General features: G+C 39.4%; 5 protein-coding genes across 6 annotated transcripts; 3 read left to right on the forward strand and 2 right to left on the reverse strand.

Moving 5' to 3' along the window:
* Window positions 1-8: 8 nt before the first annotated feature.
* Window positions 9-2,607, forward strand: LOC6575181 (sodium/iodide cotransporter). Its single transcript, XM_032728229.2, has 8 exons — window positions 9-250; window positions 541-700; window positions 755-785; window positions 927-1,146; window positions 1,211-1,351; window positions 1,419-1,527; window positions 1,618-2,150; window positions 2,210-2,607. Exons 1-8 carry the CDS (start codon window positions 9-11, stop codon window positions 2,529-2,531), a joined length of 1,758 nt encoding a protein of 585 aa, XP_032584120.1. The 3' UTR covers window positions 2,532-2,607.
* Window positions 2,546-6,534, reverse strand: LOC6575182 (pollen-specific leucine-rich repeat extensin-like protein 1). The gene is made up of 4 exons (XM_002001162.4): window positions 6,022-6,534; window positions 4,857-5,204; window positions 3,847-4,798; window positions 2,546-3,784 (listed from the first exon to the last, which is right to left on the reverse strand). Exons 1-4 carry the CDS (start codon window positions 6,133-6,135, stop codon window positions 3,714-3,716), a joined length of 1,485 nt encoding a protein of 494 aa, XP_002001198.1. The 5' UTR covers window positions 6,136-6,534; the 3' UTR covers window positions 2,546-3,713.
* A 98-nt stretch (window positions 6,535-6,632) lies between these two features.
* LOC6575183 (deoxyhypusine hydroxylase) lies at window positions 6,633-7,785 on the forward strand. The gene has a single exon (XM_002001163.4). It carries the CDS (start codon window positions 6,720-6,722, stop codon window positions 7,626-7,628), a length of 909 nt encoding a protein of 302 aa, XP_002001199.1. The 5' UTR covers window positions 6,633-6,719; the 3' UTR covers window positions 7,629-7,785.
* Window positions 7,786-8,128: 343 nt separating this feature from the next.
* Window positions 8,129-12,997, forward strand: LOC6575184 (activin receptor type-2A). The gene is made up of 6 exons (XM_002001164.4): window positions 8,129-8,705; window positions 10,114-10,305; window positions 10,398-10,574; window positions 11,268-11,413; window positions 11,481-12,296; window positions 12,358-12,997. The coding sequence occupies exons 1-6, from the start codon at window positions 8,657-8,659 to the stop codon at window positions 12,535-12,537; spliced, it is 1,560 nt and encodes a 519-aa protein (XP_002001200.3). The 5' UTR covers window positions 8,129-8,656; the 3' UTR covers window positions 12,538-12,997.
* A 3,566-nt stretch (window positions 12,998-16,563) lies between these two features.
* LOC6575185 (acidic repeat-containing protein) lies at window positions 16,564-25,589 on the reverse strand. Of its 2 annotated transcripts, XM_002001165.4 has the most exons (7): window positions 25,119-25,589; window positions 18,208-18,293; window positions 17,881-18,150; window positions 17,544-17,601; window positions 17,407-17,475; window positions 16,825-17,337; window positions 16,565-16,763 (listed from the first exon to the last, which is right to left on the reverse strand). In XM_002001165.4, the coding sequence occupies exons 2-7, from the start codon at window positions 18,214-18,216 to the stop codon at window positions 16,648-16,650; spliced, it is 1,035 nt and encodes a 344-aa protein (XP_002001201.2). In that variant the 5' UTR covers window positions 18,217-18,293; window positions 25,119-25,589; the 3' UTR covers window positions 16,565-16,647. The 2 variants fall into 2 exon arrangements, with proteins under 2 accessions (XP_043864039.1, XP_002001201.2); XM_044008104.1 differs by lacking the exon at window positions 25,119-25,589 and having other exon boundaries at window positions 16,564-16,763; window positions 18,208-18,251.
* Between the last annotated feature and the right edge of the window lie 600 nt (window positions 25,590-26,189).

Genomic DNA, 26,189 nt, shown 5'->3' on the forward strand with positions numbered 1-26,189 from the left:
ACTCGAGGATGCCGGGCAGTGCAGCTAGTGCAGCCAGTGCCACCATGGTCAACAGTGCAGCCACATCCGAAATGGAGGAGTTGAGATTCAGCATAACGGACTATTCCATATTCCTACTCCTGTTGAGTGTCTCAGCAGCCATTGGCCTCTACTTTGGCTTCTACTCAAAGTCAAGGAACACCACCGACGAATATCTGCGCGGGGGCAAGAAATTGCACGCGCTGCCCATTGCCATATCCTTGGTCTCCAGGTTCGTGGCCCCGCTTGATACCCATTTAATATATTTAGAAATCTGCCTACTCAAATGATTGACTGACTAAGAATCTGCATAGGAGCTAGAGAACTGAATATGATACTCTAGTTATGATTGATAAATCCACGCATGGAAAATTCCACCTGCAACAGTGAAAAATTGGTCAACAAGATTTTGCATGCCGTTCAAACAGGTTTCAACTCGCTTTCCAACAACTTTGTATAAAATATTTTGATTTAAGTATTAGCATAAATTTGATTATATTCATATTAACTAATTACTTTCAGCCAACTATCTGGTGTCTCGATTATGTCTATTCCAGCCGAGAGCTACACATTTGGCTTTAACTTCATATTCGGAGTGCTAGCCATGTTACCAACTATGTCTATTCTTATATATATTATGGTGCCAATCTTCTACGACAACAACGTCGCCAATTGCTATGAGGTATGTGGAAATGGATTATATATCTATCTGAATACATATTCTCTATTCTCTCAGTACTTGGAGATGCGTTTCAATAAGGGAACTCGTCGATTCGTCACTCTCACATTCATTATGAGCCAATTCCTGACGCTGCCCGTCTATATGTTCATACCCTCGTTGGCCTTCTCTCAAGGCATGTTTTCTTTAGAAATGTTAAAAGTTCTTTATTAACAACCCTTTTCTACAGTGACCGGTGTAAATATTCACCTGATCAACATAACGGTCTCCTCGATATGCGTTTTCTACACCATGTTGGGAGGCATAAAGGCGGTCGTCTGGACGGATGTTGTTCAGGGAGGTGTAATGCTTATGTCGGTGATCATGGTAGCCATCTTGGGCACAATAAGAACTGGTGGCTTGGCCACTGTGCTGGATTATGCCTCGGAAGGCGGACGCATGGACATTGAGTAGGTGTCAGAACGGACGGTGAAGGGATAAAAAGAAAACCTTTATAAGCGTTGACACTTATAGCTTTAGACTGGATCCCAGGATTCGGTCTACTATCTGGAATTGCTTTAGTAGCGGGTTGTTACTATGGACAGGTAAAATTGGAGTCGATCAGAGTTGCGTTCAGCGTATTGTCTCGTTACCCTCGTTTCAGGAAGCAAAAAAGTAAGCGAAAGTTATATGTACCATTTAAGTATATGTACATACATATAACTAAATAAATGTTCAACAGATCTCTAGTTGTGGCGGGATTTGGTTTCATGACTATCATGACCCTCACCTATTTTACCGGCATCATTATGTTTGCTCGCTACTTCGGCTGTGATCCCATGCTCGCCGGCGTAAGAAGACCGCAGTTATATATTATGGATTTGGATTATGGATTATATTATGGATTTATGGACCTCTATTTTATATTATTTCATCTTCAGTTGGTCAGCAAGCCTGACAAAATGATGCCCTTCTTCATTCAGGACATAATGGGCAAGCTGCCGGGCATGCCCGGTCTGTTCATCTCGTGCGTATTCAGCGCTTCGCTGAGCTCACTTTCGGCCAATCTCAACTCGCTCGCTGGCGTCGTCTACTTCGACTACATCAAGCCGCACATACGGCATACAGAGGCGCGGGCCAATGGATGCATGAAGCTGGTCGTGGTTGCCATGGGCGTCTACTGCATTTTGGGAGGCATCATTGTGCAGCACTTCAACTCCATTCTGCAGACCATGTGGACCGTTACGGGCATCAATACGGGCGCCGTTGTGGGTGTCTTCCTGCTGGGCATGTTTGTGCCCCGTGTCAATGGGAAGGTGGCAATGACCAGCATCATATTCAGTGTGCTGACCATGCTCTGGCTCATCATCAATGCAATGATGAACATCAAGGCGGGACTCATTAAGTACGAGGTGCTCCCAAACAGCTTGGATCAGTGCGAGGCTCGAGGCTTCCATGCAATTCTTGCAGCCATGTATGTTTCATGACCTTCCTATATGAATATATACACACATGCTGAAATGTCTTCCACAGAAATCACACAACAACTACACCAGCAACAGCAATACCATTGCCTGTGAATGTGACAACAGCCTTTGACAGCAATCGGGAGTTTTCAATCTTCGATATATCTTTCTATTGGTACAAAATGATAGGCGCAATCCTGATCTTCGTGTGTGCCGTGCCCTTAAGCTATATCTGGCGTCCGGATAAGAACGATAAGCTGAATCCCAAACTATATTCGCCATTTGTACGCAATATGTTGAATGTGTCGGAACCAGAAGTGGAGCTGGAGGAGGTTCCATTGAAGGGAAGGGAAGGAAAACGCATAACTGTTATTCACAAACTAAGTTAATACGCAATGTTATGTCTCTTTTGTATTTTTAAACGATTTATTTACAAAAGAATATTTAAATGAAGAATTCCTTATACAGAAAGTATCCAGCTACATACAAAAACTGTTTCGACTGATTATTTCAGTTATAAAAAAGAGTTCCAAAGTATTTTACGCTCTTGTGTGTGAGGTTTTTCTTTTTTTTTGTTTTTTGTTTTTTTTTTTTGTTTGTTTTGTTTTTCGAATTTTTCATTGAAAAATTGTACAGTACTATTCGTAATTTAGTTAAGATTGCCTGGAAAAGATTTTTGTGTTGCAATGTCTATGCAGAATACAATTGATGCGTTGTTTGATACAATTTTTTTTTTCAGGTAAAATTAAATGACAAAATTTTAATAGCTATATGCTAAATGTGAGCAACTTCAAATTAAGAAATATTGTATTGAAATTAAAAATACAAAAAAAAAAAAAAACAAGGATTTGTTGTTAATAGCCAGGTAAGTGTGAATGGCATTCGTAAAGTTATAAGATATAGAAATATGTATATATCTAAATGTACTTAATTTCTTGAATGACGCATCAGCTGTTTAAATCTTTCCTTGGGTTTTGAGTGTTATCCAAATGGGTTTGTTAAAGTTAGAATCGTATTATAGATTATGTCTTAAAATTTAAAAACATCTATTTTACATACATTTCTTAATAATGTATTTCTTTTGTTTCCGATTTAATTAATTTTACACATACATATTATTTATAGTTGATTGCTTTTAACAATTTATGTGTGTGTGGGGTTGGGCTTGTGTGTGTGTGTGTTTAGATTGGCGGGTTAGGGCTACGTGATAGTTTCTATTTGCTGTGGATGTGTTATTGTTAGTCTATATTGCTCACACAAAACAGCATTGAAAGTCCAGCGTCGATTACAGCCAAAGACTGGAAGATGTTTAGTGAATTGCAATCGCGTACGATTTTGTGGCTTGAGAATAAAAAGAAAAATCTTGACAATGGAAAAAGAACTTAGCCCTGGTTAGGCGTTAGGCGCGTGACGTAGTAGACGTACGAAAAACTCGTCGTGATTTGCATATTTGTTGGCTTGTCGAAATGAGCCGAAGCAACACTTGTACATATACGGCTTTTAACTTTAGTTATTGGTTTTCATTATCATCATCATCATCATCATTATTATTATTATAATTATGGTGCTGCTTAATTGCAGGCCTGCGGCGTCACATGGTTCTCGCCATCTTCGGTGGCATTGTTAACGATCTTCGGTTCACCTGCAACAAGTTTAGCTTTCATTATAATGTTCTAGATATTAGAATGAAAAGTATTTATATACCATTGTCATTGTGCTCGGACTTGTTGTCGCAGTTTGTCTCCTTGGCGGGTGCGGCTGGCGCCTCCGTTAATGGGACTTCGATTGGGGCAACTGGCGCAGCCAGCTTGCTCACATCATTGCTGGCGGGAGCTTCATCAGCTTTGGTTGTATTGTTATCTGCTGATGAGCTTTCGACTTCGCTTGCTTGTGCCTCCTTCTCTGGAAGGACTGGAGCATCCTCTTTGGCTTCGGTGGCCAATTCAACGACTTCGTTATTGCTTGTTGCCATTTCGGCCGCTTTAGGTTTGTCGCTGTTTTCGACAGCGGCTGCTACTGGGGCAACTTCTTTGACGGGTGATATGGGCCTGGCAGATTCAGTGCTGACTTTCGAACTTGAATCTACTTCCATGGGTTCCGGTGTTTGCTGCTTGGCGGGCTCAGCAGTTTCGGTGGTTTCGGGTTTCGGCTCCCCACTGCTCTCACTTTCTTGCGACTCTTCTGAGTCCTTCTTTTTGTCTACTGATTCTGTGATGTCAGCAGGTGTAGAAATGTCGGAGGATGTTGCATCAGCGGTAGTCTGATCCGTTTTTGATTGTTCTTTCTCATCGTCATCCACTTCCATGAGTGACTCAGAAACAGGAACAGCAGCTGTCGCATCACTCTTTGGTGGGCTTTCAACTTTGGCCGGTTCCTCCGCAGTTGTCGATGGCTCGGGTGTTTTTTCCTTTGTTTCGGGTTCTTTTGCGTCTGATTTATCGTGAACAATGTTGTTTTGTTTTTCCTCTTGTGGGGCAGGCTCCTGGGCAATGGAATCAGGCTGATCCTTACTTTCGGTGGTCTTTGACGCAGGTTCATTCGTTTCTGTAGCCTTTGTTTCGGCATCCTCTGTGTCCTTGGTATCCTTTTTGTCTTTCGCGTCAGCTGCCTTCTGTTTTTGTTCCTTTTCTTCCTTCTTTCCTTTCTTCGCAGTGGCCTTGAATTCATAATTTAAAATTAGATGACAAAAAATAACAAAAAGCTCATTAACTTACGGTTGTTTTAGTGGTTTTGCTTGCTTGAGCCTTCTCTTCCACCTCCTCCTTCTCCACAGTTACTGGCTTGGCTTTTGTTGTCTCTTGTTCAACTTCTTCATCGCCGCCAACATCCAGCTTTCGAGCACCGCGTCCCCGTCCTCCGCTCTTAGCGATCGCTGGCGATGTGCGAGCCTTTTTACTTGGAGGCGGTGTAACGGTATCAGCGCTTCTTGTCGGAGTACCTCGTGTACTGGATCGAGTACGCCGTCCACCCTCCAGCTCCAAGGTGCCGCCCATTGTCCGCACCAATTCCTCACTCTCGCGCTGAGCGCGCTCAATGAATGAGCGTCGCTTTGGCGTACGTTTCTACAATGATTGTTTACATACACATCAAAATATTGCACGACTTATACACGTACATCTCTCAATAAGAGATTTCAACTGGATTTAAATGCAAGAAATCATTAACCCGTCTATTCAACTCGGAGCATTGATATTAAACGGTAAATAAATGCCCATTCTCAAGCGCAACGTATGAATGCACATACACGCCTGCACATATACATGTGCATATGTATACATACATATTCATGTATGACAAAGTACAGCAAACAACAAAAAGTCCAAAAGAGAACAAGAAAAATAAAAACAAACGAGAACGAGACAGACGCGCGCAGCGGCAAAACGTGCACAAAAGAGACTACCGATTGCCTGTAGCGAGTGTACCACGCGACATACAAAAATAAATACACACACACAACCGTCGTTCAGAATATGTGTATACACACACACGCAAACGGGGGATGTTGGGAAAAGCGCGCGCACACGAGGGCAACAAATTAACATCAACACGAAAGAGCGAACGTAAAGTGAAAAAAACAACACAGAACATTTCACATATGTACTTCAAAATGTGCTGGTATCTGTTTTGCGTTTTTCGATATGTTTTGGAAAAATTCTGCTTATGGGTTCAATACAGTCACCTAAGTACATACAATGCCCCCGCTCTTCCAGATAATTCTGTTCGTCACAATGCGCGAGTATGTTAGCTCTAAAGCGCGCTCTTATCGCACGACCCCCGGTGTTAATTGTGACTGTGCCTAAACACACACACACAACCATTCAAGTTTGCATGTAGTATGTATCCATGTATGTGATTTCTTACATATTTCTAAACACTTACGGGTGTCTTCTTCTCATCCACTGCCGGCTGAATTGTTGCATCTTCATCGTTGTTGGATTTGGTTTCGGCAACCGTCTCTCCTTCCGGTTTTTGTATGCTGGTCTCGTCGGACATTTTGACGTTGGTATTAGTATTAATATTGCTTACAAAATACAATGAATTGTATTTTGCAATGTTTTCGTTCAGTTGCAACGCTTTGCTTTAAAGTAGCGAGTTCTCTCTTCTGCTCTCCTTTCGCACTGGGACAGCGATATAAAGCAACTAGCAGGTATATTACGCACACATATATACATACACACGCCACGCTGAACGCGCAAAATTTTTAAATGCAAATTTATGTTATTTTGCACAAAAATCAACGGTTTCACTTGTCGACTTTAGCACCGGTGTATACACAATTATGGATTTCTAGAATTTTCGACAGAAAATTCGTTGAATATTACACTTTTTTAACGTTTTCTTTACGAGCCAAAGATAAACGTAACCCAACAACTGGACTATTTGCTTCTTCTAAAATGTGAGTGTTGCACAGCAACCTTCTATGGCGGCCTTTTTCGCCAGTGCTGGAAAGTAGACGATGTTATTGTGGTGGTTAGCAGATAGCTTCGATAAATTTCTTATCGTTAATACAATTGTCGAATTTCCACGAGGCAGGCGGCGGCTCGTTATTTACATTTAATTAATCACACAAAGTAGACATGGTGTCCCAGGAACAGATCAAAGCAATTGGTGGAGTATTGAACAATAAAGAACGGCCCCTTAAGGAGCGTTTTCGTGCACTCTTTACATTGAAAAACATCGGCGGCGGCACTGCCATTGAAGCAATCAGCAAAGCATTTAATGATGATTCTGCATTGCTTAAACACGAATTGGCTTATTGTTTGGGACAAATGCAGGATACTCAAGCCATAGAAACATTGACCAAAGTGCTACAGGACACCAGTCAGGAGCCCATGGTACGCCATGAGGCTGCCGAAGCATTAGGCGCCATTGGTCACCCAGATGTTGAGCCCATACTCGAGAAATACAAAGAAGATCCAGTGATTGAGGTTGCCGAGACCTGTGCTATTGCCCTGGATCGTGTGCGCTGGCTGCAGACTGGCCAGCAAGTGAATGACAACAATCCATATGCATCAGTGGATCCATCGCCGCCAGCAGCAGGCACAAAAAGCGTGCAGGAATTAAAGGCAATCTATCTGGATGCGAATCAAAGTCTTTTCGATCGCTATCGAGCGATGTTCAGCTTGCGGAATTTACGTACAGAGGAGAGTGTTTTGGCTATTTCTGAAGGACTTAAGGACAAGTCTGCACTGTTCCGGCACGAAGTTGCATTTGTGCTGGGCCAGCTCCAGGATCCGTGCAGCATACCCTATCTACAGGAGAACCTCGAAGATCGCCATGAGAATGAAATGGTTCGCCACGAGTGCGCCGAGGCACTGGGTGCCATCGCCACAGAGGAATGCATTAAGATTTTAAATCGTTACTCGGATGATGACAAACGGGTCGTAAAGGAAAGCTGCGTCATCGCCCTGGACATGTGCGAGTACGAAAACAGCCCGGAGTTCCAGTATGCCGATGGCTTGACCAAACTGGACGGATCCAAGTGATGCTAATCTAAGAAAATTATTCATTATTGTATATATTATTTGTAAACAAACGTATTTGTATTATTGTTATATCTAATCAGTAAATCGGCGAGATAAACTATCACAGAACGTGACATTCAACACGTCATCTGCTGCGATCATCACTATTTCAGAGAAATTGCATGCGGGTTTTTATTGTATGTCTGCTCAAAGGGCAAACTATGCTGGGAAATTATTTTGTTATTAAGCACCTATGAAAGCCATTTATATTTTTATAAAATCATTTGTTTTCCAACGTATTTATACTACACCACAAGTGTGCCCGTATAAATTAAAAAATTCCCTCAAATTAATTCTCTACTAAATTTGAATATATATCGACGCTGCACTGTTTTAGAAAATTAGTGCTGGTAAACCGTTTCAGCTATACAACGCTTGTACCAATTCCATTTTAGTATATCTAAAATTGTTGCCCCAGGGCTACCGCACTCAAATATGTGTTGGTAAATATCTACCGTTTTGGTACACTTGTACCTATTGTGATAATCGTAGTTGCGAGTGAACTGCGTGCAAATTAATAAATCGCGTAATAATAATTTATGAAAAACATAAAATGCAGCTTACAAACGCATTTAAAATGCCACACGAGAAAATGTGATAGCAAAGTTAATGATAATGCAAATCGAAATCGTGAAAATGCACATGGAAAAAACGTGTGGTCCGCAACTTTGCTGCTACTGCTGCAGCAGAAAATAAATTACATACAAACACGCACACCGCTTCATACATATGTATATACATAATATATATATGCATACATAATATCAAATATTAATTTCTTGGATTAAAAAGTGCAACGAACACAGTCAGCCAACAAGCCTGTAATGCCAACAAGTTTATATTGAATAAATCGAATGTAAAACGCAATTTTCTCAAAGAAAATTTTCTATGTGCCAAAATAAAAACAAAAATTCTCCAAATATAGCCCGTGTATTTAGTTACGTATACATTTAGTGTTGTAAACAAGTTACAGCGATAACGCAATAACAATGTCTAGGTACAATTTTGTGCTTTATCTAGTGGCGCAGCTAATTCTTGGTATGTATTGAACATAGTTTTACTTCTGCATACATATGTACGTATGGTGTGTCTGCATATATATATATAACTTGCGTGTGTGTGCTTTTCATTTTGTTTGAACGTAATGGTTTGCTGTCGATATTATTTACAGTTTCCTTGGTACACTTGCCCTCTGTTACGCCTGATTGAATTGCTTGGCGCGTGCTTTGTAGTTGTTCTTAGTGCGCTTTGCTCTTATTTTCAACTACAGTTGTAATCTAAAAGCGTGTGTGTGTGCATTTAGTGATTTCTTTGAATGGATGACGTTGCATTAGAAACTTGTTGTTTGTGCGTCCGCGTGGGTGAAAATCTGTTTTGCTCTCTCGCTTCAGTGAGTTCTCTTTACTCGCTATTGTTGCTGTTGCTGTAGCCGTTGTTTCTTTATTTTCAACAAGCGCCACTTTAAACTCATCCCTTTTCAATCTGCATAATGTGCATGCTTATGTATCTACTTTTCTATAAAGCATGCTGCCATGCATACATACATACATACATACATACATGCACACACACTTTGAGAGATCCGATTACTCGTTTACAGTGGGGCTAAATATGTTTAATTGATGTTAATTCATATATGCTAATGAATATGCTCAAATTGAAAGTTTCGTGTTGTATAGAAGTTTTTCAAAAACAATTTTTTAAATCTATAAAAAATTTCATAATATTTAAAAAAAATTTATAATGTATATATTTTATTAATTAAATTTTTAAAAATGGACAGAGTATTCTTTTAAATCAATGAAATTTAAGAATAAAAATTTTTAAAATATGTAAAAAAAAAAAACATTGTATGCATATAGAGAGAAAGAATTTGCTTGTTAATTAATAACAGTTGATAAAAATGTTAAGTTTTTCTAAAAAATGCAATATAAATGAATGTACGATATGTGCATCACTGTGCGCCATGGTAAATCTACACTCACACGTGGATTTGCGCGCGAATCGTGCACACACACATACATACATACATTTAGCCCCAACGCAGAGACAGACACGGAGTAGCAGTTGCATTTGCATTTGCATTGGGGTTATAGGGACCACTCAAAGGCTCGGGTGGCCAGTGGAGCTAATTTTGTATGGCCCTCTGCACGAATTGGGGTTGCGTAGCATTCGCTGGGGACTATGGAAAGTTCTGCGCTTGGCTTTCAATGGCAACGCTCATTGAGGAGTGACTCCCCATAGCTCTTGGCCTGTTGGGATTGGGATTCGAATTGGGGTCGTTGGTCCTTAGGTCGTAGATACGTGATATGTTTACAAAGGCAGCCGCTGGAGTCCGTTTAAGTCAACTTATTTACTATTCCAGAATGCCTGCCATTTAAATACATCACCTCTCATTACATACATTTCATTTATGTATTTATTTATTTATTTATTTTTTTTATAGCCTGCCATCTGCTGCTGCTGCCTGCGGCTAGAGGTGCCGTCTTGCCCGAGGGCCACAACATCAACTGTGAACACTATGACGAGAAGGATTGCACCACGCACAACGACTGCTCCATCACCATCGAGCGCTGCCAGGTGGAGGCGGACAAATCTCCCAGCTGCTACGTTCTCTGGAGTGCCGACGAAGTGACTGGTGCGTACTTCTTGCAGCAATGCAGCTCTTTTCGATGATTATTTTGTTTAATTTTTTGTTTATGTTTGATTTTTGTATTTCGCTGACTGCAGGCATCAAGAAAATCAAAATGAAGGGCTGCTTCACGTACATGCACGAGTGCAACCAGACCGCCTGCAACACCAGCAGCAAGCCGCGGCAGGGCAACATACATTTCTGCTGCTGCAAGGGCTCGATGTGCAACAACGAGTACAATTGGATACCGCCCACCACGGAGGCAACAACACAAGGTGCGACCGATTCTATAATTAATTTTATATTTTCGTTTCAGATTTTTTTCAGGTGCCTGCGATGTTTACCCCAATTTCAAGCATTACATATTTATTCTATGTACATTCGCTCAACCCCCAATTGAGGCGACCCCTGCGACTTTATTTCATGTTAACGAACTCTCTGTGCACGCGCTGGAGTTGCCCCTCAGCTTCCAGCATACAGCCTCATAAGCTTGGCGCGTGTGTTGCAATTTCCCTATGCTACGCCGTGCGCCCTACGCCGTGCTGCGTTCTCCGTTCTCCGTTGTCCGTTCTTGTTGCTGCATTTTGTTTTGTTTTTATTTCTCTTTTTCTTCTGTATATTGAGGGTGGCTTTGCATTTTCTTTGGCATGTATCTTTTGTGGCGTGCCTCTTGCACTTTGTTATTTTGTTTTTGTTTTCCTCTTTTTCTGCTTAGCTCCCTTTTATCTTAGCATATAAATTTTATATATACAAAGACATGCCAAATTGGGGACGAACTTTCGTTTTTTCCTTTTTTTTACCGTTTCGCTTGTGGGCCTGACAGTCGGCCCTCTGTGCCAACTACAGGTGCCACTTGAGATGTTGTTCACCTGTGGCGAGCATTTAAAGGGCGCCTCATGCATATGCAATTCATAATTTACACATATGCAAGCGGCCATACAATAAGGTTTCTAATTATTTGTTTGCAGTGCCCAAAGAGAAGACGCAGGACGAGAATAATGTGAACTTCTACATATTGTGGTCGTCGGTGCTGGCCGTCCTGATGGTCGTGCCCGTGGTCAGTTTCTTCTCCTACCGACGGCTCAAACGGGTGCACTTCAACGAGATACCCAAGGTTCGTCGCAGTTGCCTTTGTTCACCTGTTCGCACAACTTTATGAAACTATTTGATTTCCCTTTTAGCACGAGGCGGAAATCACAAACTCATCGCCGCTGCTAAACAACCGGCCGATACAACTGCTGGAGCAGAAGGCCAGCGGGCGATTTGGCGACGTGTGGCAGGCGAAGCTGCACGGTCAGGACGTGGCCGTGAAAATCTTTCGCATGCAGGAGAAGGACTCGTGGACCACTGAGAACGAGATATATAAACTGCCGCGCATGCGTCATCCCAACATTTTAGAGTTCTTGGGCGTGGAAAAGCACTTGGATAAGCCCGAGTATTGGCTGATATCCACATATCAGCATAATGGCTCTCTGTGCGACTATCTGAAGTCGCATACGATTACCTGGACGGAGTTGTGCCGCATTGCCGAATCGATGGCCAATGGCCTGGCGCATTTGCACGAGGAGATACCGGCCAGCAAGACGGAAGGCCTGAAGCCCTCGATAGCGCATCGTGACTTTAAGTCGAAGAATGTGCTGCTCAAGGGAGACCTAACAGCCTGCATAGCTGACTTTGGACTAGCCATGATCTTTCAGCCGGGCAAACCGTGCGGCGATACACACGGCCAGGTGGGCACTCGACGCTATATGGCGCCTGAGGTTCTCGAGGGTGCCATTAACTTCAATCGTGATGCCTTTTTGCGCATCGATGTCTACGCCTGCGGATTGGTGTTGTGGGAAATGGTCTCACGCTGCGACGTTGTGGGTCCCGTGGGCGAATACCAGCTGCCATTCGAAGCGGAGCTAGGACAGCGGCCCACGCTGGATGAAGTGCAGGAGAGCGTGGTGATGAAGAAATTGCGTCCACATTTGCTTAACTCCTGGCGTTCCCATATGGTAAGATAATATTCACATACTTGATTGTATTTTGTCATGCTAAAAGCAAACGTATCTGCAGGGTCTCAGCATATTCTGCGACACGATGGAAGAGTGCTGGGATCACGATGCCGAGGCCCGTCTCAGCTCCTCCTGTGTAATGGAGCGGTTTGCGCAGCTCAACAAATATCCAACCACACAGTTGCTCATCAAGAACCACACCAACATCGAGGATGCAAAGGAGACCACAAATTGTTTATAGAAGCGGTACTAAATCACAGCCGACGCGGCCAGGCTGTGATTTGATAGCCACGAACATTAGAATTCGTTCTTTTTAATTATGATATATATTCAACACTTTAGTTTTACTGTAGTATTGTGCATAGCCATGCGCACAGACATACACAGAGAAAAGCAGCGATTAGCGATCAGCGATCTGCAATTCGGCAGCTGCCATTTATATATATATATAGATACACAAAAGCCCCTGCGCCCGCCCTGCGCCCCTTAGACATTAGCTTACTGTAAGCTAAGAACAGAACAAAGCGCTACTATATGTGGGCTACACCAGAGAGATTAATTGGAATTTTAAAATTGTATCTATAGCCTGGGATAAGTTTCGAAATGCGAAATTCTCTCCACACACATTGCATGATTATGTTTGTGCTCATCTCACATAATCTTCATCGACTGATACCTATAAACACATTACGTAAATTTAATTGTTTTTCGTTTTTAGTTCGTTTAATTATTGCCCAGATCTTTATTACATTTTCCTGTAAGTCTGTAAGCTGTTGAATTATTTGCCAAGCCAGTTCGGCTGCTGTATGTACTTTCGTTTAAGTCTAGTAGGTGTATCTACCAGTTAAGTTTAATTATAAATTACGTTTAGTTTTATTTTTGTAAACGTAATCTTTTATTTTTGCATTAATGTTGTATTTTAAATAAATACTTTAAATATTTTGTGTAAGCTGCAGTATGAAAATTATCTTTTTATTTGTCGCATTTGTTTTTATTGTTGTAGTGCTAATTGTATCGTTTACCTCTATTCGCACTAATACACACAAACATGTTATAGCATAAACAAGTATAAATACACACACACACAGACACACATACGCATATGTAATATTTCTGAACAGTACAAGAAACACCTGAAGTTTTCAAATGAAAGTTTCTTTTTATTGAATGTAATAATTAAGTGGATATACGATATACTCTACGATAAACATATTCACGCAGACTTAGCCGACTTCTAAAGCACCCTGACTTGAAGAGTTCAGTAAAAAGGATAAACATACTAATTTAATATTGTTGAGTCCACACAATTAATGTACATATTTGCATGTCTCGGACAGATTTAGATGTAATGTTAAGGCACATATATATACGATATACAATTGGATAAATAGTAGATGGTAAAAGATAAAAGAGTTGAAGAATAGCAAAAACAATTAATGTTTCACAATGATTGTTAAGAACCATGGGAAAAGAATTATCAACATATTTTCAAGAAGGTATAGATGTGTGTAACTTTAAGTTAGAGTATACAAATATTCGAGAAAACACAATTATCGTTTCTTTGTCTTTAAATAAATATATATAAATATCTAATTCGATTAGCGACGAGGATTCAATCAAACATATACCGTATATGCGTATACGGTATTCAGAGAACAGAACAGAACAGAACAAATACGTGCAATTCACGATACAAACAAAGCTTCATTACCTGATTTTTAATTCTGAGCAACATTATTTATAACGCAACATGATAATAGAAATAATTTTGTTATGACTTGACTTATTTCTTTGTATGTTTTTGGTACAGTTTTAGTTGAATGGTGCTGATAATACATAGAAACAATAATTTTTCAAGTGGTTGGAATCAAATACATAAGTATTAAATAAAGCAAATGCAAAAGCAGTATTCAAATTGAGAATGCAATAAAAAAAAAAAAAAAACAATTCATTGTTCATCACAGTAGTTTGTTACATATCAGATGCCCATATAGTGGGGCATGGAAGTTAAACATATATATACATATATATTTCAGCACTGAAATAGTTGAGATACATAGATACAATTTTGAAGACTTTTTGTATTATCGATTTTCAAGACAAACTCTTTTGATACAGTTATACAAACAGTCCAACTGGCGTTCACAATAACCATACAGCTGGCTGTCCATTACATTGAAAATAGTCTTGATTATCATGAATCATAAAAATGAAAATAAATCATCATAAGTGTTTTTTAAAAACGATCATTATACGTTTAATGTTTTATAAGTAAAATAAACGAATACAAAATTGCCGAAAATAAACGAAGAGACTTACGGTACATAAACACGTTATTCGATTGCAAGTCATGTTATATATAATTATATACTGGCATAAAAATTTTCTTTGATAATAATCGATTTAAAATAAATCTTTTCAAGCGTTTGAAATGTGTTATATGGCCTATATCATTTTGTGTGTTTGTAATTATTTTTACTATAAAAATAATCTTAGTTATCAACTAGAAAACATCGAGCCGAGCAATGGCACACTGAAATATGTTGTTTACAGAGCAGAAAGTGGAAGCTGTAGATGTTGTTGCCGTGGAACTTAACTCCCTCTTACATTTTGATACGTTATTGGCTACTTTGGCAACCATTAAAGTGGTGCATAGCAAAGACCTTTAAACAGGTAAGAGAGAGAGAGAGAGAGAAGTTGTTGATCGTATGTAAACAGCGCTCACGTCATTGGTGTCAATGATCTTGATCCCGTTATCCTAATGATGAAAGTATGGACTGCAGGCACCGTCTGCAGTAGAAACAAAGAGCGAGACAGGTAATACATGTTTACATAACGCTCACGTCATTGGTTGCAATAATTTGGATCCCGTTTTAATGATGGCGCAAGCACAGAAGTTTTAATTGGTCAGTTGAAGTCTCTTTTTGCATAAGTGCGACTGTAGGCTTTAAAATAATTTCCCACAATGAGGGAGAGGTCAACAATGCTACGAAGACAATTTTAAAGATGAGGGTGAATATAGAGTTGAATCTGCCTGATCGTGTTTATGTGTGTATGTGAATAGGCATCGCCTGTATGTACATATGCCGTTACGTAGATATATATTACCTTTTTCATTTTCACATATAAATTCCAGCTGCAAATATATAAATTTTGAACCTAATGTAAGTAGTATACAACGCTGCAATTGTTCGCCTTCTTTCTTTATTACAACTTTTAATGATACAATCCGTTATACGTATAATTCAATTCGAATATAATATGATTACATACAATTGAATCAGAACTGAATTACAAACACCGATAATAATTATTACAAATATTGAGGATATACAGAGAGTTCAATCTTATCAAATCTCATTCCACAAACAGAAGTATAGAGTATAGTTTGTAAAGCTCGTAGAGCGGGCTTCATAAGTTACATATCTATAGTTATATGGTTATATCGGAAATTTTACGTATACTGAGAAAAATCAATCTTAATAAATTACTAAAATCGCGTATGAATTATATAAGTAGTAATATATAATTATATTCGTATATAATCGTATATAAGTATAGTTAATGACTTTTGGACCATTTCAATTGTAGTTCCATTTGCCTCATTCCATATTATCAGACTTATCCAAACGTTCCGTTGCCTTAATTTGTAATACTATATTATAAATTGTTTGGAAAAAAATCGCCCTCTATAAAACGCTAAACGTGTAAAGTTATCCAACAATATTCCAAGTCCTGTGCGTTTTGCATGGGTGTGTCTCTTACTAAAATAGATTCTGTTACATCATTCGTTATGTTTCTATGTATAATAAATGTATATATATATATGTGTGTATATATGTATATAATAGTATATTCATTATTATTGAGGGCTCTTTAACAAATGGAGCATATTATTATCTAGGTTATATTATACATTTACATACACAATACAAATGTGACTACTTTAAGTACTTATTAAGTTTGTACGATATGTTTGTCTAGGGAATTGGTTTTGTGTTTTGTCTTGTTTTGCTTTGCTTTTCAAAAAAGGATAAATCGCTGCTATAGTCATTTGCAAATTGGAAATATACTTGTATGCTGTTTTGGGACGGTTTCTAGGTTCGTAAAGCGAATGTCAACTAGTGGAAACTAGTTACTTAGTTTGGGCAAAGGAATTGTAAACACTTAGCTCATTGAGTACGAGTAGAAGTACAAGAATATAGTTATGCATATATATATATATATATATATATATATATATATATATATATATATATATATATATGTGTGTGTGTATAAAGATATATATATGTAGGTATACACACATACACTTGTATATGTATATGGGATATATGCATATGTTAGCTGCTCAATCCTTACTGGCCGAAACGCCGCACTTGGAGCGTAAAATGGCTGCCAAACGTTGGGTGAGCGGCTCTGTGGGGGACTCCGAATCGCTGCATGAAGCCGATGCCACCTTGTTGCCTATCATATATATAGATTGATGTATTGGTAATAATTTGTAAATTATGCAGTTGGCACCTACCATTGCTCACATCCAAATCTGTTGCGTTCGGCTCCTTGTTGCCAAATTGCAAATTGACTGGCACAATGTCGTCCTCCTCCTCCAGCAGCAGGCTAGAGTACGAGTGTGTGGTATTGTCGCTGCGGCCGCCGCCGCCGCTCGACGAATTGCGCGATGAGCCCGAATCGTTGTGGGAGTGGCAATGCGAATGCGAATGCGAATGTGAATGTGAATGTGAATGAGTTATATGCGCAGCGAGGCTGTCTGCCGCAGCCGGGTCCTGTTGCTCATCAATGGGTAATTCGTAATCATCGCCGCTGCTGCTGCTCTCCTCCTCCACATCGACATTGTCAATTTCATCATCGTCGTCCTCATCGTCATCCACATCATCGCAGTCGTCCACATCATCGACATCATCATCATTGTCCTCCTCCTGGCTGCTAGCGCTATCCTCGCACGGCGCCTCCAAATCCAATGCCAGCTCAGGTGATGAAGATTTATTGTAATTCTCGTCGCTGTCGCTCGATGCGGCCACTGCGAAATATGCGATTAATTAACTCAAACTGCAAACTGTATAAGCGATATATCTCTAAAGAGACCTACCACGCAGCTTGTCCAGTATGAGTGGATAGAACTCTTTGGCCGTGGCATTGTTTGGCTCATATTGCAGTACTGAAACGAGTAGGATACTTAGATGAATAGACCTATGGGGCGAGGGCGTTAAGGAATTGCTCACTCACTCAATTTGCAATATTTCAAAGCCTTCTTGTAGTCCTTGAGCATGACAGCAGACAGAAACTGCATTATAGAACAAAAACAAATAAGATAAAATTGCGTCAAGCTCTTGGTATACATATATACAGTTATCAGCTGAACAATGGGCCGGCCCATTGGCCCACATTGGCGGCAACGGCAAAAGTTGGCGGAGCTTAAAGTTAAATGCGCTTGAAAACAATTTATTAGCAATCAATAAGCCCAGCGCACAAAGCCAACTTTCAGTAATCCTCTTGAAAGGATTCGCAAATTATATTTGGTTCTTTCCCTTTCGCAATTTGCATTTGAATACATTTCACTTACCTCGGCGAGAAACTCTGTGGGCGCTGATATGCTCTCATCGGCATCTGTGTACTCGGAGAGGCTCTGGCTGAGGTCCTCGCTGGAGGCGGACGTGGGCAGCGTGGCGGCTGCTGCTGCTGCTGCCGCTGCAGCTGCGGCCCCATTCATAATATTATTTATGTTCAAAGCTGCTGCTGCTGTTGTTGTTGCTGTTGTGGCAGCCACATTGTCCATGTGGCAACTGCCGGCCGCATAGACGCCGTTCCCGTTTGATTTGTCCATGTCAAGCAGCTGCAATCAACGCAAAGTTCCTTTAGCTCTAATCGAATTTCATAGCGATCTACTTACATTGGACATGACTCTGGACTTTTTATGCTTTTTATATCTTGAGACTCTGGCTTAAGCAACGCGCTTTCGCATCTTCTGTCAGCTTTCTGCAAATATATTTCAAAAGTCAAACGAAATGTCAAAGGCAACAAGAAAAGCAAATTATCGATTCGCCAGCAAGTGCTATTAAATCGATGATTATCGCTAATTGGATAACATTTCCGCTGACCTTAAGCAGCTAAACGAGTTCAGCTTAAAGCAGGCGAATGAAAGAAATGAAACTCAAAAGTTTCACAAAGAGCAAAAAACTCAAAATGCCAAATGCAAATTTCAATGCAACTAGATAAATGCAGCTCGACCTTTTTCTCACACAGCACCATATTCATATGTGTGTCCGTGACTTAGTGTGTGTGTGTGTGTGTGTGCGTTACATTCACTTTCGGCACAAAGGCAATGCAAAGACCACAGACGAGGCCACACAGATATATACTATTTGGTTAAGTCTGCGGCAAAAAGCGAAATCAAACTGGGTGGGTTGATGGGGCGCAGCTGATGCATACTGTGCTGGTGCTTGGGTGGTTGGGTGGTTGAGCGGTTGCTTGTGTGAAGGGGGCTACTAGTTGAGCAGAGTTAACGCAGCATAGCACGCAAACGAGCTTATACCCTGTAAACTTCATAAAGTTAAATAGTTGAATATATTTCGGCGCAGCTTGTTAGCTAATGGAAATTGATGTTTAAAGTACATGTGATTGATTGATTGATGATTGGTGGCTTAAGGTTTATGAGTTACCATATACAGTCGAGTACATAAATTCAAACTATCAGGAATTATCGAGAACAAAGTTACTCAAGGGGATAGAATTTTGTTCGACTTATCGCGATTTTTGATTTAACGGGGTTTCTTTTTTGAGACTCGACTGCATTTTAAATTATATTTAAATTTATGTCTAAATGCACTCAATTTTCAGTAGAGCATTAAGAAAATTTAAAATAAATTTCACTGAAAACTCGAATATCTTAAATACAATATTTAAAAAACTATAAATATAAATTCAATTAAAAAAAAAAAAATTTATAAATAAATATATTTGTGTAAATAAACTGCAAATTGAATTTGCAGGGTATCTCAGCGTCGAATAGTGTGTAATTTTGATGGCTGTCGTTAGCTGTCATGTTATTTTCATTGGTAACTGGTGTGAAATGGAAATGCAAGAAATTGTTTACGTTTTTGGGTCTTAATTGGCGCTCGCCATGAAACGCCTGCAGTTATGCTACGAAATATTTGTTATTTATGCAGCCGATTCAGTCGCTCAGTCAGGCTCGTTGTGTGTGTGTGTGTGTGCGTGTGTGTGTTTGTTTGCTTCATTCAGTAATTGAAAGCTGTATATTGTATTTACGATTGTAGTGACTAAGTGACGTTGGCTTTGGTGCCGGCAGTTGGGAAATCGCAGCCGTGTCTGCCGGTCTCTGGCGCACACTGTCAAGGACTTTCACATGATTTACGGCACGACAATCCTTTGATTTACTTTATTACGCTGTCGGCCGCAGTGCAGGGTCGTTCCAATGCATATACATACATATATCTATATCTATATGGTTGGCCGTATTTAAATTGATGTGACTGTACCTGGCTCATAACTCAGTTCGCTTTAAGCTCTGCTGTCAGCTGCTCTACTGTCAACCGTCCCTCTAAATCACGTTTAATTACATGTTTTGCAGGCGAATGTATTGAATTCTAATTGCTTTCAGTCTACTCTGGAGTTCCTCCTGCTGCTCCTGCTGCTGCTGGTGCTGCTGCTGCTGTCGTTGTCGCTGTCACTGTTGCTTCGTCCTGTCTCAGTTACAGTCCTGGGCAAACAGCACGTCACTCAATCAACTGTCTGCGATTTGTTTGCTTGTCGGTTGATCTGCTCTAGGTTCGAGTCTCGTATTTGTGTTGTTGCTTTGCCATTTTCAAATGTCAGACTTGTCTGGGCCCTGGCTGTCACGCGACTGCATATATGGCTACGGCTACGGCTATATAAATTTGCGACTGTCTTCCGAAAGTTTTTGTTTAGCTGCCCCGTTGGCCATTTCATTTGTTCGCTCACTTCTGGCAAACACTCAGCACTTAGCACTCACTCAACACTCGATTTTGAAAACATGTTGCATTTCGGCCTAGAAGTTTTAGCCTTTAAAATTTTACTTTCAGCGTGTTTCTGGTCTCAGCTACTTATTGCAATGCGATAAAGCTTTCAGCTTCGCTTCGACTTTTAGTTATAGTTTTTAAGCTTAAAGGGATATATTAAATATGTATATGTATATGCAATATATTCCAGTCTTGGCTGTATACATATTTACTGAATAGTCCTTAAAAGCTTGCGTGTCCATTGTCAATTATTGGTCATTAATGCATTCAACAAGCAGAAAGCTATAAACACTGAAATTATTATCGAGCCAAGCCATTTCCAGTTTCATTAACAACTAAAGTCTGCCATCGACTCTCACCTGGCTTAATCTTGTGGATTACAAATTATGGACTCAGTATCTATAGATATAGATATAGATTATATAATTATTATCTCAATTAACTAATATTTTCTATTAATTACACTATTGAACTCTATCTTTCTCTCACTCTCACTCTTACTATTTCATTCACTCTCTTTTTCTTTGTATTTAAAGCAACATTGAGTTGATGATCCTAAACTTATTCTATTTTATGTAGAATCCATTTCTATTATTTACAACGATAAATTTTAAGAACCAATATAGTTATAGTTTGTATTGTATAAAAATAATCCACTTATGAAAATATTGTTGAGTTGAAATAAAACAAAGTACACCTATATAAAATACGAAACACAAAAACTTGCAATTGTCTTGATTCTCTTTTCAAATTCGCAATCCGTTAAAGGTCAAAAGAAGCTGGAATCGCAAACAAAATCTGCTTAGGTTGAAGTGGAGGGTTTCCCACAGAACAATAAACACAATCTGCTCAAGTCTTGGCTGTTTCTTGTAATAATTTGTTATTATTGTTTGGGGCAAGTGCTAAACACGTCTTGAACTTGCGCCTGACTCCTACATTAAAAATGTATTTATTTAGTATCACAAATATTTATGACTTAACAGCAACTTTAATTTTATGCATATAGTTTTATTTGGTTCCATAAAAATATTTAATTTGCAATTTTAGTTTATGTAAATATCAATTGAAATTGAAATCGACTCTTGTGGAAGAATTTAAGAAAATTCTTTGCAAAACAGAGAAATTTCACAAAAGTTTTATAAATTGTTTTTTTTTTTTTTTTTTTTTTTTTTTTTTTAAATGCACTAAATTAAATTACATTTTAAATATAATTTCAATAAGAAATAAAAATATGCTCAATATGAAAATGTAATGAAATATAAAAATTTAAATGTGATATTAAATTGTATTTAAATGAAGACTTAGGTATGTAACTTTATGAAATTAAATTCATATATATATGTATTTGGTTTAGTATTAATATTATATTTCCTTCTGTTTGAGTTCCATCATTATTTAAGTAATATACATGAAACGTAAAGCATATACTTGTTGGTACTCTCGCCTTATGACCTATTCAAATTTGTACAATATCCTCCGCCTCAATATTAGCCAATATCCATTTGAAGTAGGTGCGTGGCTTGTCCAATTATAGAAAAATGAATACCTTCATAGATCCCGCCTCTGAGTGCTTGTCACATTTTGAAATATTGATTTTTGCATACTGTATAACTGTTAATTTTTTTCTTTGTTCCATTGTAAACTATAATTATGCAGTCAGTCACGCCCAGCGTAACATTCTTGCCAGTTCTTTAAAGAAAATTGCATTTCAAATGGAAAATTCATCATAAATATTATTATTATTATTATTATTATTATTATTATTATATTTACTTTGTGCGTAAGCAAAGAGTGAGTTAAAGTTTTCTGTTCACAAAGTGAAACTTGAAGTGCTGCAATAAACTTGAGCCGCAGCTTGATTAATTAGCAATTGCATTTGGTTGCACAGGTGTTGCGCACTCCACGTCGGCGACAGTTGCTTGAGGTGGTGCGATGGGGGTGGGCGTGGGAGTGGAACAGTTGCATGTGATGCAGCTAAACGACTTGCATAATTAATATGCCCGCTAGGCAAATTGTGTGCTTCTAACGTTTGCCGTGTGGCCGAGACACTCAAATTGATGAATTATTGCGCAAACCTTTTCAATGCAAACGAATTTAAAGCCAGCGAAGCATGAAGTTGAATTTGGACTATGGACGAGTGTCTCTCACCCTCTGTGTGTGTGTGTGTGTGCGAGCTGGGGTCACATGTCGGTCATAGCGCAGTTACAGGCAAACACAACTAAAACGAACCACGGCCACAGCTGAGCAATAATTCAGTAGCGGAGAAAAAACGTTTTTGGCGACGAAATTGTCGCGACTGTGCGAATATGTTTGCCAAATTGCTGCGTTTTTGGCCAAAACAAAAAACAGGGGCGTGGCATAGGCAGAGCCAGTTGCCAAAAGAGTCGGTTAAATAAACCAAAAACCTTTTGCATTCGCCATTCGCTCAGTGAGAGCAGACAATACTCTAACATTTAATTGGATAAACAGTAGACACCCCCAAGGCAAGTACATATATTGCTGGCGTACGTTCTCCCTCCCCTCCTCTATCACTACATACATATTTGTTGTTTTGTTTTGTCCTTGTCCTGGCCATAACTGTCCCCTGGTATTATTCAATAAAAGCGAATTTACGATGTTCATCAAGAGGACTTTGGAAACGGTTATAGCATTCATTGTTTGTGCTTATCCTATTACGTGTGGCGATTGAGGCTATTGGCGCGGACTGCTGCTGGCTGCTGCTGGCTGCTGACTGGCCATTATTACAGTGTCCGAATTGCATGATTATAATGATCACATTGCCCATTTGGCCTTGTTGCAGCTGCAGTTGCTGCCAAAAGCCGCTCGCCAAAGTGTGCTACGTTCTGTGCAAGCCACTTTGAAAGTGAGCCATCAAATTTTTAAGTTTCTGCAGCTGCTTAAGGCTTTAAGCCACCGCTAAAAAGTTTTGCGAAACTTGTTCTTTCCATTTAGCTCATCAAGATTCGTTTATAATTTTCAGCACTTTAGGTTCTCTGATGCTGGCTTTAAGCTCATCAAATATTTGCTTACGCTTTAAGCTTGGCTAATCGATAGATGTGGCAAATATCTGAGCCAGAGCTATGGCTATGGCTGTAGCTGTGGCTGTGGCGGTGGCTGTGGCTTAGCAGCTTAGTGATGCGGCAAATGCGCAATTATGCTGTGGCATTCCTTTGACATGCTTACGTGGCGTATGCGCAATATTGCTAGCTGTAAGCAGTTGCCATGTTTTCAATTCCGCTTGAATGCAAAAAAAGAAAGACTCTCCGCTGCCCGTCAAGCAATACAACTGAATGAAATTCTATGCATTGTTCGCGCGTTTCGCATTGTCAACGCGCAGTTTCTATATATACTTTTAAACACATACATATATACATATATACATATATACATATATACATATATACTTGCTGCGTATATTTTAGAAGCAAGCACTTAGCCGACTCACGGCAGGCGTCTGCCTCTCAAGTGGTAATTAAAATTATAATACCAAGCTCTCTCTGTGTATGTGTGTGTGTGTGGGTGAGCGCGCGTGGCAGCTTCTAAGGCACTTGCCCCCTGACACAGAAAAAGAAAGCCGTGCTTTGTGGCGAACAGCATCTCTCTTGGCTTTGTCCTCTATATGAATGCATTTGTATATGTTTTTGTGCCATAGAATTTATACAATAAATGCAATGTGTGCCAGGTGTGTGGGTGTGCGTGTGTTTGTGTGAGTGCGTGTGTACACTAGTTGTTGTTTGACTACAAGTATTGCAGCAGCAATCACAAAAAAAAGTCAACAAAACTATAAAAATATATGTATGTATTTGTATGCACTGTGAAAGCAACGCTTATAAAAGTTTTTATTTTGATTACTCTTTAGTAACATTTTCTAAGAATTTAGTCCCATGTGTTAATTGTTGAAAAATAATCTGTATAAGGGTATGGAAGACCTATGTGTATATATAATAGTAAACCTATACTTTAGCTGTGTCTATTGAGCAGATCGGATCATAGATAATATAATATCTTATACTTTGTGTAATTCATGTTAAGCTTAAATGTATTAAAAATATATAAATTAATTTAGCTGAAAAATATATTTTTGTGAAAATTAAGTTAAACGAAAGATTTAATACTCATAAAAAAGTTTCTTATGTGACTTAAGCCAACTTCCTGCTTTACTACTAAATAGTTAACAAATTTCATTGTTCTGTGTTTGCTCTACTCTAAGACGTGACAGAGCATTAATATTTAATTTAAATAAATATATAACTACCAATTAAGCAGAGTAATTAAAAAAGTTTCTATGTAATCATCTGAGGCATACAAGACTGAAGATAGCGCTATAGTAATTTCCCAAAACCGTTTTTTTCATCCGATCTCATTTGACCTTCCAGTGCTCCACTGTTTAAACACTATATTATCTGAATTGTCGGCAAAACTTTTCTCGTGTGCATATTTGATATACTTATAAGCATGAAACCTGTTCACAAACATTTTAGCGCCTCTCATTAAGGCGAGCAGCGAATGCGAGAGGCTGATACCTGGGCCATTAACTTTTAGTGCATCATTAAAAATGCTACGCCTGGCAGAAACTTTGAAGTGGTTGCATTTTCGCAAGTTCACGTTTTCGCATTTTCACGTGGAAACAAATTCAAATTGAACTTTGGCCGCAGGATGCAGGACGAGCGCAGTCACAGCATAATTGAAAGGCAAACAAACGGAAAATGAGAAATGATTGCGAGCTGCTGCCCTGGACTGCCTGGTCAACGGAGCCAGCGGAATTGCACATAAATTTCACGAGTTTGCTGTCAACGTTGCCTACCTTCAATTATTTATTAGCGGGGCCTTCCCAAGACTCTGCGCTTCCAAGACTCTGAATGTTGCAGTTGCTGCCGTTACGGTTGCTTTGGGTATTACGCAGCTCCCACGTTCAATTAGCGCTGAATCAGTTTTAAATATTTAATGGCCGTCTTTACTCTGGATACTACGCAGTTAAAGATGCCAGCATTCAAAAAGTTTAGCCAATGTTTTTGTTTTCACACGAGAGTGCAGCAGCACCAGCCGCAGGAGCCGACGAGGATGCGCCAATGTCCTGCTCTTATTATCAAGCGCAATTTTACTTTGCACTCAGCTATAATTTGAAAGTTCTTTTCCACTTTTTACTTTTATTTATTAATTGAGTAAACTATAACAGACGTTGAGTATTTACTTGGGCGTAAATTATGCATTTTATGTGGGCACAAATATGTTGTGGCGCACGCTTGCGTCGCAGTTGCGCTTAATTAACAGAGTCGACTGAAGGAAATGTCCTTTTTATACACACTTGTTCGCTTAAGCTAGGCCAAAAGCAAAAAAGCTTTTGCTTCTCACTCAATTGCGCTCTCTGTTCCAGCTCTCTCTCTGTCTCTGTCTCTGTCTCTCACTGTTTCTCATGCTCTCACTTGGTTTGTTTTGACTGGCGGCATTGAACAGAACTTTTGGATATTGTACCAAGCACAGGGTGATTAAGGTTATGTAATTGGCTGAGGTAAACTTTCATTTAGAATTTCACACATATTTAACTTAATTATATTTAGTCAAATAAGACTTTCGTTTTATATATATGTAATTTATGTTTGCCCACAATTCAGCCGCTTAGCCTGAGACACCCTGCTCGAAAAGCTCTCTTTGATATGCATATGTATGTAAGGGAGCTTTCAGAAAGCTCTATTCACATTCTCTCACAGGTGCTCAGGCACTCCACTATGCGCACACATTGAGTTTTGAGCTCGTTAAAACGATTCACATACACACATACTCACACACATACACTCATACTCTCACGCATAGATTTTAAAAGGCACAAAAAACTGAGAGGCCCATCAACAGCTGTGCGGGCAGCAAGGGCCGAAAA

The sequence above is a fragment of the Drosophila mojavensis genome, unplaced genomic scaffold (genome assembly GCF_018153725.1).
Source record: "Drosophila mojavensis isolate 15081-1352.22 unplaced genomic scaffold, ASM1815372v1 contig_231, whole genome shotgun sequence".
NCBI classification, from domain to species: domain Eukaryota; kingdom Metazoa; phylum Arthropoda; class Insecta; order Diptera; family Drosophilidae; genus Drosophila; species Drosophila mojavensis.